The 17,549-nt window shown below is 50.1% G+C and overlaps 1 protein-coding gene across 1 annotated transcript; it reads right to left on the bottom strand.

Moving 5' to 3' along the window:
* Positions 1-6: 6 nt before the first annotated feature.
* LOC114032901 (sushi, nidogen and EGF-like domain-containing protein 1) lies at positions 7-17,165 on the bottom strand (the record flags this gene model as incomplete). Its single annotated transcript, XM_027848367.1, is given in 13 exon segments — positions 7-15; positions 1,027-1,140; positions 3,187-3,303; positions 3,411-3,527; positions 4,362-4,478; positions 5,012-5,125; positions 6,242-6,346; positions 7,813-7,938; positions 12,686-12,799; positions 13,039-13,152; positions 16,695-16,728; positions 16,730-16,809; positions 17,040-17,165. Coding segments are annotated over 13 exon segments (1,287 nt in total), but the record flags the coding sequence as incomplete, so codon positions are not given.
* Positions 17,166-17,549: the final 384 nt, after the last annotated feature.

Genomic DNA, 17,549 nt, shown 5'->3' with positions numbered 1-17,549 from the left:
TACCGCAGTCCACCTCTGAGGGACAAGGAACGGATGTGGGGGGGGGGGAGGAAAAACCACAGTTACCTCTGAGAGAGCTCGGGGTCTTTTGGAGAGAGAAACTTTAGAGCATGTGTGATCTGGCTTATGGGGATTTGGGATTGACCAGGAGAAAGAAATCCATTCACTCATTGCTAAATTCATTCACTTATAATAAATGTGCTTGGTGTTGGGTAGGATAAAAAATAAGCAAATGATCTGGGTTTTACTCCAAGGAGATCTCATACTTGGAAGACACCTCCTGGGACCAGAGGTTCTCTTGGGGAGAGGGCTTTCATTCAGCACCTTATGGCTCCCTGCTTTCCTTTTCCTCCTCCTCAGCCTCCCCACCCCAGCTAACTCCCTACTCTTCTTTTGGATAAAACCAAACACAAGCTTGGCTTAACAGGGCTGACTTTGAATTGTCTGGGATGGGGCAGATTAAGAGTAGGGCGGGATCCTTCATGGCTCCCTGTCTTTCCCTCCTTCCTCCTTTTCTTAGAACAGCTTCCATTTCTATGATATTTAAAGGTTTACAAAAAGGCTTTTGGCTCACAGCACCCCCATCTCCACCCCCATGGAAGGAGGGCCTCATAGGTGAAGAAACAGCCCCAGACAGAAGAGGTGACTTATCTAAGATCAGATAAGTGGGAAGCGGTGGAAGCTGAGACTTCAGGGATTCCAAGTCAGCTTTCCATGGTTCCCTTACCTCCTACTTCCCCCGGCTATAAGGGAGGTCTTTAAGGCAGTGTAGTGGGTCAAGGTTAAGAACCTGTGGCTCCCAGACTTGAGGGTAGGCTTTCTGCAGGAGTCCTCTCCCTGTACTCCCAGCTGCCAGTGCTTTCCCCTGTAAGATTGCCTTACTAGATCTATTTGACATGTACCTTCTAGGTGCCTAGCTACCATGTATTGTCTCTGCCTTGAGGGCAGGGCCTGTTCTTACTTTCCCCAGCACTTCCTACAATACCTGACATGTAGCAAATGCGTAATTCATTGTTGGGACCTTACCTGACTGGCAGCGTTTCCCAGTGTACCCAGCACGGCAGCGGCAGGTATAGTCTTTGCCAAGATCGTTGCAGGTGGCGCCATTTTCACAGGGGCTCATAAAGCAAGGAGAGGGAGCTGGAAAGGGACAGCCAGAAAGGACATGGAACCCACCCAGACCTCAATCTAAATGGCCTCAGTCAGGATCCTTATGGGCCATGCTCTGAAATGGACCTTGGGGATTGTGGCAAAACCCCACATCAGAGCATGCAACTTGGTGACATGGCAGTAGCTAGGCTGGGTCCACTCCGTTGTACATGAATCTCTGATGGAAACTATTGGAGGACCTCAGTCCATGGTGATGACTTCCATAGGTGGGAAATGTAGCTAGACTTTTAGAGGGCAGAATTCTGCCCCTTTCTCTAACTCTTCCTATAAGGACCTGGATAAGGACATGAATGGCTTGTCCATTGATGGACGGCACAAGGGAGAAAGGAAGAGATTCTGGATGACAGACTTGGGATCCAAAAATGTATCTGGCTGGAATAACAAGCTAAATCTGATGGGGATAAATCGGGAGTCCTGCTCTGGGGGCCAGAAAATCATTGCAGGTGACTGGGAGCTGAAGAGGCTTGCAGCCAAAGGGTAGATTGTGATGTTAGGCTGTGTGACTTGCGGTGAAAGCAAGTCATCATCCCGCTTTGCTGTGCCCTGGTCAGACCAGACCACCTCTGGAGCAGGGGTTCACTTCTGGGCCCCATAGTTTAAGAGAGACATTGACAAATGTTTAGAGGATGGTGACCAGGATGGTGAAGGGTCTCGAAACCACGCGATATGAGGATCATCAGTGGGAAGACCTGGAGATGAGATGTTTCATCTGAAGAAAATAAGGCTTGGGGAAAACACAACTCTCTCCAAGTTCCCTCTTGCCTCGAGGATAAAAGACAAACTCCTAGTTGACTTTTAAGGACATTCACAGTCTGGATCTGGCTTATCTTCCCAAACTTATTGCAAATTACTCTTCACACTTAATATTTTCCGTCCAAACTGACCAGTTTGTTGTTTCTCCACGTGGCATTTCATCTCTCATCACCATGCTTTTGCCCAAGCTATCTCCCATGTCTGGAATGCTCTCCCTCCTCACCTCCGTCTCATAGGCTCCCTAGCTTCCTTTAAGGCTCCACTCAAACACCACTTTCCACAGGAAGACTGCCATGATGGATCCCCCCAGTTGCTAGACTCCTTCACCCAGAAGTTACTTGGTGTCTATATTGTGTCTGTTTTGCATTTACTTTTTGGAATCCACACTGTTTTCCTCCAGTTGTTCATTACCCATTGAAGGCAGGGGCTATTTTGTCCTTTGTCATCATACCCACAATACCTAGCACAATGGCGGTACACAGCAGGTGCTTACTAAGTACTTATCATGTGGATGTGGAGGATGTGGAGGATGTGGAGGAGGGGCGAGGCCTCCTCACAACATTGAATGAGGAGTGTTGGGTGGAAGTTACAGATAGGCATATTGAGGCTTGATTTGAGGAAGCACTCCTTACATTGATGACTGTCCCCAAATGGAATATAGTGTTTTGTTTTTCCCTGCATGAGTTTGTGGAGTTCCCATCACTAGAGATGTTCAATCCAAGGATAACTGACCACTTGCCAGGGAGGCTGAAGAAGGAATTCAGGCCTCAGGCAGGTAGTGATCTCAGGGACCTCCATGGACCCTTCTCTTTGTGAGACCCTATGATTCTCTGCTTGGGAGAGGAACTTCCTCCTCCCTTCACATCCCTCTCTTCATATCCCTTCACGGGTCTAGTATCTTTCTGGAAACACACTTTGGAGGTAGTGAGTGGTCAAACAGGTGTCATGGACCTTGTCATGTGACTTGCCTCATAAAACTCCTTCCATCCACAGGACCTTGGAACTCAAATCAGCTGGATATGGGGCATGGCATACAAGTGTTCTCTGAATCTGAGGTTCTATGAGTCATTGTTTCTGAGATCTAAAGATCCAATCCCTAGGTAGCCTGAGTATGATCTACGAAGCCTAGTGTCAAATGAGAAATGTTGGGGTCCCCACTTGGCCTGCTGGAGCCCTGCCTCTACCTAGGGAAGAAGTTAGCTTCAGGTTTAGAGTCTTCACTGAGCACACTTGCCCACCTGGAGCTGGCTTCACATCCCTTACCTATTTCACAGTGCCGCCCTGAGTACCCTGGTGGACAGTCGCACTTGTATTTGCCGATGTAATGGAAGCAGGTCCCTCCATTCTGACAAGGGCCAGAGGCACAAGAATCTGGCTTTCCTGGAAACAGAACACAGAACATAACCAAGAGGAGTCAGCAGCTGTAGGCCCCCTGTGCCTTCCCAACCTGGACCTTCATTTGCTGGTCTCTGATGTGAGGGCCTTACCTATCTCACAGTGCTTCCCTGTGAACCGATAGGGGCAGCTGCATTGGTACTCCCCGTTGGACTCCTTGCATGTCCCACCGTTCCGGCAGGGCCCAGAGCTGCACAGTCTCGGCCTTACTGAGGAAAGAGAAGAGAGAGGAAGAGCCAGGCCCACCACCTGTGAGATGCTTCCTGCCTCTAGGCTTGGAATTGTTTTTGATCTCAGAACCCTGACCTCAACCAGAGGCTTTTTCTTGGGGAGGACATTTCCCACCTGAATCATGGCTCCCTTGGGTGTAGCTAGGGTCTGGACTTTACTGCCAGTAGTGTTGAGAATGAAGGTCACTTAAAGATGCCCCTGCAGAATTTGTCTTAAGTTTATATGATTCACTCTTTATGCTGTTTCCTTGGGGCATAGTTTGTGAAGCTTGCCCCAGGCATGAAAAGTACTGTTATGACTCTGGGGAAGGACTCCATTGCAGCCTCATAGTCACTGACAGCCAATATGGACCTGCTTCCTCCTTTCCCTCATCTTTTTAAATCTTTGGGAGGCCAATGGAGAGACCATCTGGCAGGTCTGTGTTGAACCTGGATCAAGCCCTGGGGTGACCATGGCAGTGCTGGGGCTACTTGGCTGGGGGTTCCTCGAGAATTCCTAGGGCCTGCAGTTGGACTGATGTGACTCTCTTGTGATGGTGCTTTGGGTGGTCCTTGTCTTAAATAGATGAGGAGGAAGGCCGCAGAGCTACTTGACTCTGGTCACACAGGTGGTCAGTATCAGGGGTGGGATCAGAATCTAGATCCTCTAAGCTCAGAACCAGTGCTCTGAGGACATTGAGGGTCAGAGGGCTGAGGTGACTTCCCCGTGGTCGCATGGATGGGCAGTGCTCAGCCCTTTATCAAATCACCAAACCTGTCGGGTAGTAGTATAAAGGGGGCAGTCTAGAGGGAGGATGAGCCTGGTGGCCATACCTTTCTCACAGTGCTTGCCATGGAAGCCTCGTGGGCACTCGCAGGTGTAGGAGTCATCATGAGCATCGCAGGAGCCCCCGTTGAGGCAGGGATCTGAGTCGCAGGGAGAGGGCAGAGCTGGGGAAGTAGAAACACCAGATGGTCAAATGTGCTTCCTTGCACAGCCTTCCTGAAAGGATGGCAAGCAGTGGAAGGGGTGCGCCCCTTATCTCCCAAGCGTGTGTATATCAAGATGTCTTCTAATCTGGGGTGCCCAGAATTCACAAAAGTGTCCATTTTTTTCCTGAATAGTTTTCATTCTTGGTTTGTACCCAGATCCATTCCCTCTCCTTTCTAGGTCTTCATGTAGAAGTAGTAGAGAGGTAAGGGACCTTAGAGATGGTTGAGTCCAGTCCTCTCATTTTACAGATGGGGAAACTGAGGCCTAGAGAGCTTAAGTGACTTAGCCAAGGTCACACAGCTAGTTAGCGTTGGAATGAAGCCAGGATGCCTTTTCCGGGCCCCTTTCCTCCCCACTGGTTATATGACCCACCCCATGGCCCAGCTTCTGAGGAGCCTTTCCTTAAATCACTCTGACACTCAGAGGCAGCCCTCACCCTTCTTTTGTTCCTCCTGTGCCTTTCTCCCCCATCCCCTCCATCCCCACTCACAGTGGTTGGTACTGTAGTCAGTGTGGCACACGCAGAGGTAACTCCCGCCATACTCCATGCAGTAACCGCCGTCAGGACATTGGGTGTTTACGTTGCACGGTGTGGCGGTGACTTCTGCAGGGACAAGGAAGAAGCCCGACCCCCCCAAGCCATGCACGTTTCTTTCTCTGGCTTTGGATTCACAGACCCAGATTCAAGTGGGAAGGCACGCCCCATGCCTAACCCAATTGAAACTAAGTCAGCACAGGCATATGTGAATCACGGATTCTCCATCACATGGTTTGCTTTCTGGTCTAGAAACAGATACAGGTGGTATATGCTAAACACAAAAGCTTCCTGCTCTCTTTACTTTGTCTCTGAGCCGGGTTGTTTAGATCCAAAGGAAAATCTGTGCATCCGTACCTGCCCGCATTTTTCTGGATGATGGTGTGGAAGTCAAAATGACTTGTGGTTTGTTTTTTGTTTGTGTTTTCAGAATCCAGTTAAACTCAACAAGAATTTGTTAAATGCCTGCTGTGTACAATACAACTGAGATCAGCCTCTCTGGTGATAGACTGTTTTTGCTTTAGACATTCTCCTTCCTTGGTACTCCTGCCCTGGTCACTTTGGAACCTTCCATATGGCTTGATTGTACCTTGGGAGTTCCACTGACCCATTCCTTGCTTGTAGCAACAAAGATGGTGGGCCAGTCAGATTCCTTTCAGTGAGAATGTGCTCCTCCCAGTAAAACCACGGCCCTCACCTTTACCATTGACTTGTCCGGGGCATCCCAGATTAGAAGTGAGAAAACACCCAGGCATCCTCCCCTGCTGGCTGTGAGCAGTCTGGCTACTGTGGATCTCTCTGTCTCTCTCTCTCTCTCTCTCTCTCTCCCTGTCTCTCCCCCCCTCCCTCTGCCACCCCCTTTTTAATTGTCATTGAGGAAACTGAAGGCCCAGGGACTTTAAATGACTGGCCCATCAACAGCTGTGTATGTTTAGGGACCAGGGAGTCCTGTCTTGCTGAAGAAGTGCTTTTCACTGAAGATGACCCAACAAGTGATGGTTGCTAAGTCAAGTTGGAGATGCACCCACGGGGGAGAAGCAGCAGCCCCTAGGGGGATGGAAGAGGTGCAGTGTGGGCAGGGCCAGTGGGCAGCCAGGAGCACTGCTGCATGGTCTTTGGACAGGGGCAGGGAGTTTTGTTGTGAGGGCAGCAAAAGGAGAGACGTTTTCCTCCTGTGGTCCCTACCAAATTCACAAAGGATTCCAAAATATCCTGGGGGGCAGTGGCAGAGGGTGAAATTTCCATCGAGGCATCTCCCCCCATTCCGGCACTCACAGTCTTCTGGGAGCTCTGGAACCGACCAAGAAACAAAGACACCTTGAGAAGAGGAAAAGTCCCAGAGACATGGAGATATTTGTAGCAGCATTTTTTGTGCTGGCAAAGACCTGGAAACAAGGTAGCTGCCATTGATTGGGGGAAGGGCTCGATTGACTACGGCAGAGGAATCTGATGGAATATCGGTGCCAGTAGGAAGTGATGAGTGGGATGGAACCTGAAAAGCCTGGGGAGATGTGCTGAGCCGATGCAGAACCGAGAAAGCCGAGTAAATAGTAACGACAACATTGGACGTGGAAATAGCAAAACCCACAAGAAAATCCAAAGGGAGAGATGCACAATTACAGAAACATCAAGCATGGCCCCAAAGAGGAGAAAGGAGAAAACACTTGCACCCACTGCTCTGCCATTGGGAGATCCATGGGCAGGCATCACTGCTTAGGGTTTCAGAATTTTTGATAGATTAATCAATTTTGCTGAATTGTCCTCTTTTTCTCTAAAAATATTTTTTTGTAGATGGGATAGCTTTCTGTGAGGGGGTTGGAGGAAGATCCTGGGAGATGTGGAAAATGAATGATATCAACAAAAATTCCAGAAAAAGAAGGAAGGAGCCAGAGTGTTAGGGTCCTGTCCTCCTGGTTGCCAGAATCCTGGGACTTCTGACCCAGGTGTGTCCAGGGGAACACAGAGTGCTCAGAAGGTGCTGTCGGGAAGCCTACTGTTGCCAAGTCTGTCTGAGACCTCAGGCAGCTTAAATCCAAATTAATTCATGAGACTTTTCCCAGGAGCCTGTACAGCACAGGGATACGTAGGCATAATCAAACTCCCCAGAACGATGTTGCTGTGAAGTCCCCTTGGCCCCTCCGACTTGCCCTCGTTCCATGGCCTAACAACCCAAAAGTCTGGGCTCTCCCTGGCTTTAAAATAAACTCTATCTATAGGCAGCATCAGAAGGTGAAAAAAAACCGGTGTTCTTTTCAGTTAGACGATAGCTGCCGCTTCCCTCCCTGGCTGCCCGGTTGTGGGAATGCCAAGTTTCTTTCTGAAAGACTTAACCACCTCCCTCTCATTTTTGTGTGTGGACAAGAGGGGAGCAAAGAGGGAAGAGATGAATGACTAGTGACGCCTTTGTCACGACCTGAGTGATTCTTTCCTTCCATCCCACTGTCTTCTCTGTCCCAACATGCACTCCCGTAAACACATTCATCCACACTCATAATGGTGGTGTACACACACACTGCCCTGTGGAAACACATGCCCACTCCATCGACCCTTCCCCATTGAAGAACTGGTGAGATGACTGTTGAGCAAACTGACCAGTGTCCTGGCAGTGGGAGCAAGTGGAGATTGGAATCGTTCACTCAGAATGACCCTGGCTATTTCTCAGTGTCTAACCAGACAGTCGCTCTGACTGCTGTGCCGCACCCCACAGAGGGTGTCAGGACCCAGGAGACTCTGGTTAGAACTAACATCATGCTTACTTTCTGCACAGTCGGAGCCTGTGTATCCATCTGGGCACTCGCAGAGGTAGCCCTGGTCTGTTTCCAGGCAGGTGCCCTCATTCTGGCATGGATTGGAGAGACAGGCACTTGGGATTCTGGGGCCTCCTGCAGGAAGACACCACAGTGAATCACAGGGGGATGGAGAGAGGGCTCGTGAAGGGAGAGGCTGGGATAATCTCATTAGTTTGCTTTTCATGGATGTATATTTTGTCTCCCCATCAGGACCACATTTTATGCTTCTCCCTGTACCCCAAAGTACTCAGCATAGTAGACCTTGAAGGTATCTTGTCTCTGCTTATTTCAGTCGTGCCTTGTTTGACAGCAGTTAAAGATCTAGCTTTGATAAGGCCTGAAATCAAAGATTTCAGGTTTGAATGGAGTTTAACTCAGCAAACACTTGTTAAACATCTGCTGTATTCAAGGCACTGGGTGAGGCTTTAGGGACACAGAAAAAAGTTGAAACAGTCTGTCTCAGAGAGCTTACATTCTACTGAAGGGGACCCATGGAAATAGGGAAGTAAATACACAAAGTGCACAAAACTACACAAGGTCATTTTGAGTGCTGACTTCCCTTTTATAGAAGATGGCTACTGGGCTGTGCTTTGAAAGGGGCTAGAGAGTCCAGGAAGCAGAGGCAATGAGGGGGTGCATAGAGGCGGGAGGACAAACAGGCCCATTGGACCAGAATGGAGAGTAGAGAGAGAGTAATGACAGCAACAGCTAACATTTATATAACGTTTAAAATTTTGCAAAGTGCTGAAAACATGTTATTTTACTTGGTCCTCATGACAGCTTTTGAAGTAGATGCTAGTACTATCCCTTATTTTACAAGTGGAGAAACTGAGGCAGATAGGACTTGTCCAGGATCACACAGCTACTAAGTATCTGAGGCAGACCGTGAACTTGGGTCTTCCTGACTGTAAGCCACCTAGCTCCCTAAATAAGCCTTGGAGAGAGAGCTTAGACATAGCCTTATCCAGTTCCTTCACTTGATGGATGAAGAAACTGAGGGCCAGAGGAAGGGACTGACATCACACAGAGGAGAAAAAGCAGATACGGGATTTGAATCCAGTTCCTTCCCTGATGCCATGCTGACCGTCCTCCTTCTTCCCATGTATCAAGGCTCAGGTTAAAGCCATCCGTTTTTTAGTAGGGTGGAGTCAAACTAGCAAGGGAGGCAAGCACGGGTTATGCCATGGTCAGTTCTATAGCTGTCTAGAAGTGGTGGCCAGCTCCAGGGTGACTGCCCCACCTTGGCTTGTGCTGTGTCACCTTGTAGCCATACTTTTAGAGGTTCCCTGGCCCAGGGAGGAGCTCTGCAGCATTTCATGCCAAGGGCGTGGACCAAGCTTGGCCATTCTGTTGTCTTCTCTCGGTGCCTCCCCGGGCTCTGAGATGCAGCTGCCTGACCAGCCAGGTAGAAACAGGCCTGTGGTGACATCTCCTCTCTGGTTCTGCCTCTTGGTCTCAGTGCTTAGTCACCAGCATTTCCCACCTGGGTCTCCCTATTCTCGGGCAGCTGTCATCAAGGATTATTATGTGATTGGCAGAAGGAACACTGGCTTTGGAACTCAAGTTCAAATCTCGCTTCTCATGTTCCACAGGCCTCAGTATCCCTATCTGTAAAACGAAGGGGTTGGGCCAGACGGCCTCTAAGATCTCTTCCAGGTCTGGATCTCGGATGCTCCGAGCTGTTCTAGTCTGACTGCCCTGGCTCATTTGTTCTCACTACCCTACGTGGACGCCATTAGGCATCCACTGACAGCGATTCTCAGTGACCTGGGGCGGCTGGGAAGATTTAATTCACTTCGGTCGGATTGGCTGTGCGCTGCAGAACTCTTAGAGAGGGAGACGTCGCCTAGGTCAAGGGCTCTTCACTCGGCGCCTGTGCATTTGGATGGGAGGAAGACGGCTTCTTCGTTTTCAGTGACGTCTAGCTGAGATCTAACATTTCTGAAAGGAATCATTCTGAGAAAGGGGTCCCTGGGCTTCCGCAGACTGCCAGTGGGGTTCCTGACACGGAATGGTTGAGAACCCCGACACCGGTTCTGAAATCTTCACGAATGAGTGAATGGCTGGGTCTGCCCCCGGGTGAGCATCACAAAACCCCTTATATTCTTGGTGCCTCATCTTCCCCATCTGATAGAAGTGAGTCGCTTGGCCTGCTCGTGCTGGGACGCGTTAAGATGGTTCAAGATTCTCCCTCTCTCTCTGACCACAGACGCCTTCTGCAGCTCCATTCCCTTATCTGGTGCTTCCCAACCACCTCCTAGGGCGTGAGGAGAGTGCTTTGCGACCTGCAGGGGGCTCCATAAGCCTGACCCTCGTGGTCTGGGGGTGAGCCTGGGGTCTTGATGTCTGGAGACTGACCGAGCTCAGGCCTGGAAAGGCTCCCCACCACGCTGGGCCCAGCAGCTTGGGAAGGTCTTCCAGGCCCTAGAGGAGCTGGGCTCTGTGGGGAAGATAGAGGAGAGGGCGCACTCTCAGAGTCGCCATCCTTTGAAATATTGCAGCGTCGGCTGTTACGGTGAGACTTTGTGCAGGGGGCTGGGGCTGGGACGGGGGCGGGGGGCAAGCCCCGCGCTGCTAAGGAGAAGACAGCTCCAAGGGCCTCAATCAGCCAGCCCCCTGTGTAGCGACAGGTCAAGGTCAGTGATGGTTCTCAGCGTATCGTTCCCATGGAGATGGCTCTGTTATGGTTTAAAAATAACTCCCATGTGCAGTGACCAAGGATGCTTTATCAGCAGTAGGAAGCAGGGAAGGAAGTCCATTGACTTGAAGTGGTCTCTTCACTTAATCTCCCTTTGATGAGTGCCACTGTCCAGATGAACTCAGCCGTGCCTCCCTACGTCCCAGACACCCTCGGCTCTCCCTTGATCTTCTCTCTTCGCCGGGACAAAAATGCTGCTGATCCTGCTTCCCAAGGCTCCCGCCAGACAACTCCCCTTGGCAGGCTCTAGTCCTTTAGCCGAGATCTTGCCAAAGACCAGAATATTTGTTGGAAGTGCCCAACCATTTCACAAGGCAGAGCCACGTCGTAAGGTGATAGTCAGTTATGACACAGTAGTAAGAGACTTCATATGGGACTCCAGGTTGTGGAATGTAGAGACGCTTTGGAATACAAGTGTAGACGTCTCTATTTACTTTGGCATTTCAGGGGATATGTGATACCATCAGTGCAGTTGCTCCCCTAAATGGAGCCAATGCAGCTCATCCCCGCCTTCTCATTCAGTATAATTCTTGGCCATACCTTCCAATAAATCCTCTGCATGGAGTCTACTCACATAGTGGGGGCATGTCTAGATGCCAGACGTGATGTGAGTACCAATGGAGCCTTCACGTGCTACTTGTCATCCCTTTGTCTTGCTGCACGACTGACTCATCTCCTTTTCCTGTCCTTCATTTCCTTGGTGGTATGTTTGGTGTCTTTTCTCCCATTCATCTCTTTGTTGTTGATAAGCCTTGGCCTTGTCACACCCACCATGAACCCCTCTACTGCCCTTTAGACGATGGTATTGAATGACCAGCAGTGCTATAGTGTCACTAAAAGAATGTTGGTGCTAAAAAGATGAGCAGGCCTTTGTTTTGGGGAGAACTTTGGGGAGTCAGCTTCCCCTCTTTCCTCTTGCTGTTTAATTTTGGGCTCAGTTCATTGTCCATCTGCAGTGCTTGTCCAAGATACATATACTCACGGACCACTTCTGTGGGCCTTCTGGCCAGCTGCCAAGCGTGGTTTGGACAACAGTCATTCTTCATCCCCTTGATTTTTTCCTGTATGGTTGATTAGACCAGAATATCGTAAGTGATTCTAGCTCTCGTTTAGGTGACCCTGCATTGTTGTGGGGCCTCATACAACCAGGATGATGCCATGTGCAACCAGGCTCATCCTGTCCATCCATAGGAGCCGTGGACTGCCCATCCGTAGGAAATCCCTGTTTGATTTTGGCTCCGAGCTGGGTATCTGCCATGACAGGGTGGTCATTCTATCTCAAAAGTAGCTTGTTGGAAGAGGTTCTTTAAAGCAATGCTTGTTCTCCTGAGTCAATTGCTTTTCTTTTTCTTAAATGGTAACCGTAGAGGACTCCCTTGTTCTCTGAACCTTTCAGTCAGCTGGAATGTGGTTTGCAAAATGCCTTCATCAAGGATTCCTTTTTGTGTGTGTGTAGGTTATTTTCATAAAGATATCCTCGAGTTGAGAAAATACACATGGGGTGGGTAGTTACCGATATTTTCCTCGTTGCCTTTTTGCAGTGGTCAGTGACCACATGGGGATTCTCCTTCCTCTTTCTGCCACTACTTGAAACTGACTTCTTGAGCCTCTCCGCTGCATGGCTGTGGCTTGCTGTATACACGCCTCTGTTCTTCATTCTCTTTGGAAAGCACGTGGGCAGTCAGAAGTTGCCCGGGTAGATGGACGCTCCTTTTTCCCAATGAGCCATTCTACTCTGCCTTCTAACCCCCACGCCACACCAGGTGGCGGTCCGTGTGGGTGTCGTGAGGCAGGGAGATGGGCCACCCCAGCTGCTTACCATACTGACAGTTGTTCCCATAGTAGCCAGGAGAACACGTGCAGATGTAGCGCCCTGGGCGGATGTAGTTGCAAGTCTGCCTGTCCCTGCAGCTCCGGTCTTCACAGGATGACTGATCTAGACAGAATGGAAAAGCAGAGCCAGGCAGCATCAGCAGAGCGTAAGGGCACCGGAGGCAGGCCTGGGCTCAGGTGGAAGAAGGTAAGGAATCGGCAGAGCCAGCGGAAGAGCGAAACAAGATGAACTGAGGGGCAGAGATGTGACGGGGGCAGTGGCTGCGCACAGAGGGATCGGTCAGTCACACGTGGAGGGAGGCTCCTTACCTAACTCACAGCGAGGGCCGAGGAAGGGCTCTGAACACAGGCAGGTGTAGTTAGCCACCAGATCCACACATCTCCCCCCATTCATGCACGGGTCAGAGTCACACTCGTTTATATCTGTGGGGGAGGAATCACAGATGACATGAGTGAGTTGGTCTTCTGGTGGGGGGCCAGTAGGGCGGGTAGGATCACACTCGTTTGTCAGATGAGGAAACTAAAACTCAGAGAGTAAGTGACTTGCCCAGAGTCACACAGCGAGCAGATGTTGGAAATGGAATTTGAATCCAGAATTCCATACCAGCACTCTCCTCGATGCCACTCTGTTCCTTGTAAAAATTGCCTGTCTGGCTTCTTACCGATTTCACAGTTTTCTCCTGTGTACCCTGACTGGCACATGCACTCTGCAGTCCCATTTCCAGCCTGGCATTCTCCACCATTCTGACAGTCCTTGGTGTCACATGGGGATTCCACTGAACAAGGGAGACATAAACACAGTAGTTACATGACATCCCTTTTCAATTAGATGAAAAGATTTCTAATAGACAGAAATACAAATCTGGAACTTGGGCGCAAGGTCAGGATTGGAGAGAGATATTTGGGAATCATCTCTGTAGAGGAAATTATCAAGAGAGAATGTAGAGAGAGAAGGGGGGTTGAGTTGGGCTTCAGGCTCTGTGGGGAGAGTGATAGAGTTGGAGTCAGGAACACTTGAGTTTAAATTCTGCTTCAGACACCTATTCACGTTATGACCCTGGACAAGTTAGTTCCCTTTGGTCCACCTCAGATTCCTCATCTGTAAAATGGCAATAATAATAGTGCCTACCTACAGGGTTGTTGTGAGGTTTACATGAGATAATATGTTTCAAAAATTCAGTATATTTTATTTTCCCTCTCAATTACATGTTAAAGTAATTTTTAAACAATTACTGTTTTTTTAATTTAGAGTTCCAAATTCTATCCCTCCCTCCCTCCCCCCCCCCCCCCCAACCATAAGCAATCAGATATAGATTATACATATGTAATAAATGAGATATTTGTAAAGAGCTTTGCAGACCTTAAAGCATGCTATAAATGCTAACTATTATTGTTTTTATTATTAACATAATTATTCTCTGAGATAGTAGGGAAACTGCACAGCTGCCATTTCTATCACACTTTAAAGTTTGCAAAGGGTTTTTACATGCATTATCCAATTTGAGCCTCACAAGAACACTGTGAAGCCAGAAGTGCTTGTCAAACCCACTCTACCTGTGAAGAAACAGCCTAAGTGACTCATACAGACAGCTAGTAAGTGTTGGAGGCAGGATTCAAACCCAAGGCTCTTTTACTACAAGCCCAGTGCACATTCTCAAAGAAGGAGGATTAGGATTGTTCAGCCTGGCCCCAAAGGGCAGAACTGGGTGCAGGGGGTGCAGCTGAGGCAAAGGGAGGCTTGATGTAAGGGAATTAGAGGTATTCCAGAGGACAGTGGGCTGGGGGCTGAGGGTACTGCCATGGGCTTGTAGGGGGAGTCTTTTGTTCTGTGTGGGACTGATGGCCCCGAGGTTTCTTCCCGCTCTGAGGTTCTGTGATCTGCCCACGGTAAGATAGGACAAATGGCCTCATGAGAAAGAAGTCCATGATTTTCTGGGACTACAGTCAAGCCAGAGTCAAGCAGAGACCCTGTGAGATTCCCAAGGCTAACTTTTTTTTTGGGGGGGGGTAGGGTGAGGCATTGGGGTTAAGTCACTTGCCCAGGGTCACACAGCTAGTAAATGTCAAGTATCTGAGGTTAGATTTGAACTCCAGTCCTCCTGACTCCAAGGCCGGAGCTCTATGTACTGCGCTACCTAGCTGCCCCCCAAAGCCAACTTTGTAAAGAGCCTGGAAAGAGGGCTGGGCTTAGATTTCAGTCTCAGTACCCGTGTCATCTTCAGTAGTTGTGTGGCCTCAGCGTTCCTTCCCTTCCCAGCTTTGAAAGCATCAGTGTCTTTTGTGCAAAGGGGATTGACAACAAGGAGCCCGTGGCCCAGGGTGTGGCCGTCATTGCTTCTAACAAGCAGCCCTCCGGGCATGGTCTGTCTTCTTTGGTAGTGGCCTCCCACCCTTATGCAGAACCCGTGCCCCTGACCCCTCTCCCTGACCAGGATTCTCGGTTTCCATCTGTCCCTCTGGATCTTGGAGCCTGGTTCCTGACCCCGGCCTCTGGTTTGTAGTGCACCAGCTCCCCAAGGGAGGCTTTTCCTTAGCTTTGATGATTGCGTGCTGACAGACAGGCCTGTCCCTGAGAAGCCGAATTGTTCTGAACCATGGGATGTGTTCCACCGTCCATCTGCTCTTGGCAGACTCTCTGCCATATGGTGCAGACAATCCAGGTCTGACTTTCTGTGGGAGATGGAGAGTCCAAAACGAAGCTTCCCTCTGGGCAGGTGGTGTCATCTGAGTAGGATTAATGGATGACAGAGGCCCCGGGGGGGGGGGGGGCTACGGGAGCATAGATCAGAAGATTGGAGAAGCAAAGACTTAGAGCCAGGAGGAAGCTCAGAGGTCATCTCGTCCAGCCTCCTCATTTTATAGATGAGGAAACCGAGGCCTGGAGAGGGGGAAGAAACCTGGCAAGCAGTGGCCAGATAGGGTGTCCCGCCCCGGCGGGGGTCCAGGCTGCCTCCAGTGTCCTGGGGCTAGGAGGAAGGACAGCTTCAGGGTCAGCCATGGGCACTGGGCAGAAGGGCGCACGAGTCGGGAGTGCGGACTCAAGGGATGCATCTTTTTTCACAAGTGAGGGTTCCCATGTGGTGGCTGTGCTCCTTTTGGTTTCTTGCAGAGGGGACCCCGTTGAATCTGGCAGAGATGCTGAGGAGCAGATGACAAGAACAGTCTCTCTTTTGGGGCTTACTCCTCCAGTCCATTCAAGAACCATGTGGGGAGATTGATGTGATTCGAAAGGCAGTTTGAAAGGATGTGACTGGGCCACGGCTCTTGGTGTTTCCGGCAAGGAAACGGATCGACCCCAGAGGGCAGGGGGGTGTCTTTTCCCCTCTAGAGGAGGCAACCCTTCCTGGACCTGCAGAGGGCTGTGGGTGGCCACGGGAGGTCTCCAGAGGGTCTTAACCAGGACTGAGAGCATCTTTTGTTGGTGGTTTGAACCCTTGGAGGTCTCAGAGAGGATATCCATCTCTGCCTGCGGTGGCTTCATGGCAACACTTGTATGCATCCCTGGAGGAGAATTGATCTGCCCAGGCCTCTGGGGCTCTCTCTGGTCATCTGTGAGTTGGGGTTCCAGTGTGGGAATGGATGCCTTTACCCAGAGGGGGAGGTATCCCCCTGAGGAGCAGGAAGCCTCCTGGGATGGAGGGTGGGCAGGTGCCTCTTTCTGCTGAGGCTGCATTTGTAAGAGACCGGCATGTTCACAAAGCAAGACACTGACCAAGCACTTAGGAAATCTGGGCTCTGCCATGGAATCATCATTTTGCTCTCTACCTTGCCCGTCAACTCTCTGTGCCTCAGTTTCCTCATCTGTGAAGTGGGGATCATGGTCACTGTCTCCTCTAACTCAGAGGGCTACCAGAAGGATGATGTTTAAAACGTGAACAAAAGAGGAAACTGAACAGGTCCCTAGAGCAGAGGCTACTGGAGTGAAGCCTGGACCCCATGGGGCCGAGCCAGGAATCCATCCATCTGTGTCCTAATTACAGAGCAGAGATAGGTAGAAGTGCAAAGGGACCGAATTGGGTTTGATGTCCGGAAAAGCTTGCAACTCTGCAAACTGTCCAGGAGGAGCATGAGCTGCCTCGAGGGGTGCCGGGTGCCGTCTTTGGGGGTCTTCACTTGTCCGGGTGCTTCAGAGGGATTCCTCCCCGGGTCACATCAGACTGGTTGAGCTCTGAGGTTCTTTCTACTGCTGCACAGAATCTGCAGCGAGCTGCCTGGCATCTGGACAGCCCTGTGACTCTCGTCTCTGATTCCGGAGGGATGTCTGAAACCTGAAGGGGCAGGGATTCTGGCAGGTTTTCTTTTGGGTGGTGTGTCTTACCTGTCCCACAGGTGGGCCCTTTGAAGCCTGGGGGGGCATTGGCAACGGAAACTGTTTACACCGTGTGTACAGGTCCCTCCATTCTGACATGGACGGGAGGCACACTCATTCACATCTGAAAGACAGAACATGAAGCCGCACGTGAAGAAAACCAAATCAGCCCAAATCGGAGCTTACAGAATGGTCCGAGTAGGGATGCTTTTCTTGAAGACTATCCAAGTTGCCTCCACCTTAGCAGAGGGCATTCCCTACACCACCGGTATCCTGGGTCTGGGCTGTTTATCACAGCAGCATTACCTCAAAGAGCATCAGCGCGTGGTGCCGTTCTCCCCGAGAAACACTCACCCAGGTGGCATTTCTTCCCTGTGAAGCCTGCAAGGCAGGAGCAGGTGTAGGAGGGGTTCCCAGTAATGCAGTCATCAATACACTTCCCTCCATTCAGACAGGGACGGAGGGTCAGACACACAGAAGCTGCCAACACAAAACAGGAAAACTTTTCACTCTCAGAATAATGTACTCGGGAATTTTCTTCTAATATTCAGGTGAGATACTCAGACTGTAACAGGTCTCCCCCTTTATTCTTTGATTCACTCATTAATTAGTTAAAACAATAGGGCTCGGGACTGGACCTGTGATTTCATTGGCAAGTGGAACCTTTTCACCACTTCACAGTCTTAGAGAATCGTCCAGAACATCGTAAGTTTAAGTGACTTGCCCCGTGTTACACAGCCGGTACTTGAACCATGGTAAGAAGGACATTAAAAAGTGTCCCTCATTGTATCCCCCATGAGCCGTGCCTTAGGTCTGCTCAAGTCTTCCTGACTCCAAGGCCAGCTTTTTATCCACCAGCTTATC

The sequence above is a fragment of the Vombatus ursinus genome, unplaced genomic scaffold, assembly GCF_900497805.2.
Source record: "Vombatus ursinus unplaced genomic scaffold, bare-nosed wombat genome assembly UNPS02005869.1, whole genome shotgun sequence".
Taxonomy (NCBI): domain Eukaryota; kingdom Metazoa; phylum Chordata; class Mammalia; order Diprotodontia; family Vombatidae; genus Vombatus; species Vombatus ursinus.
Note: the sequence above shows the minus strand (reverse complement) of the source record. Positions and strands in the feature narration are given on the sequence as shown.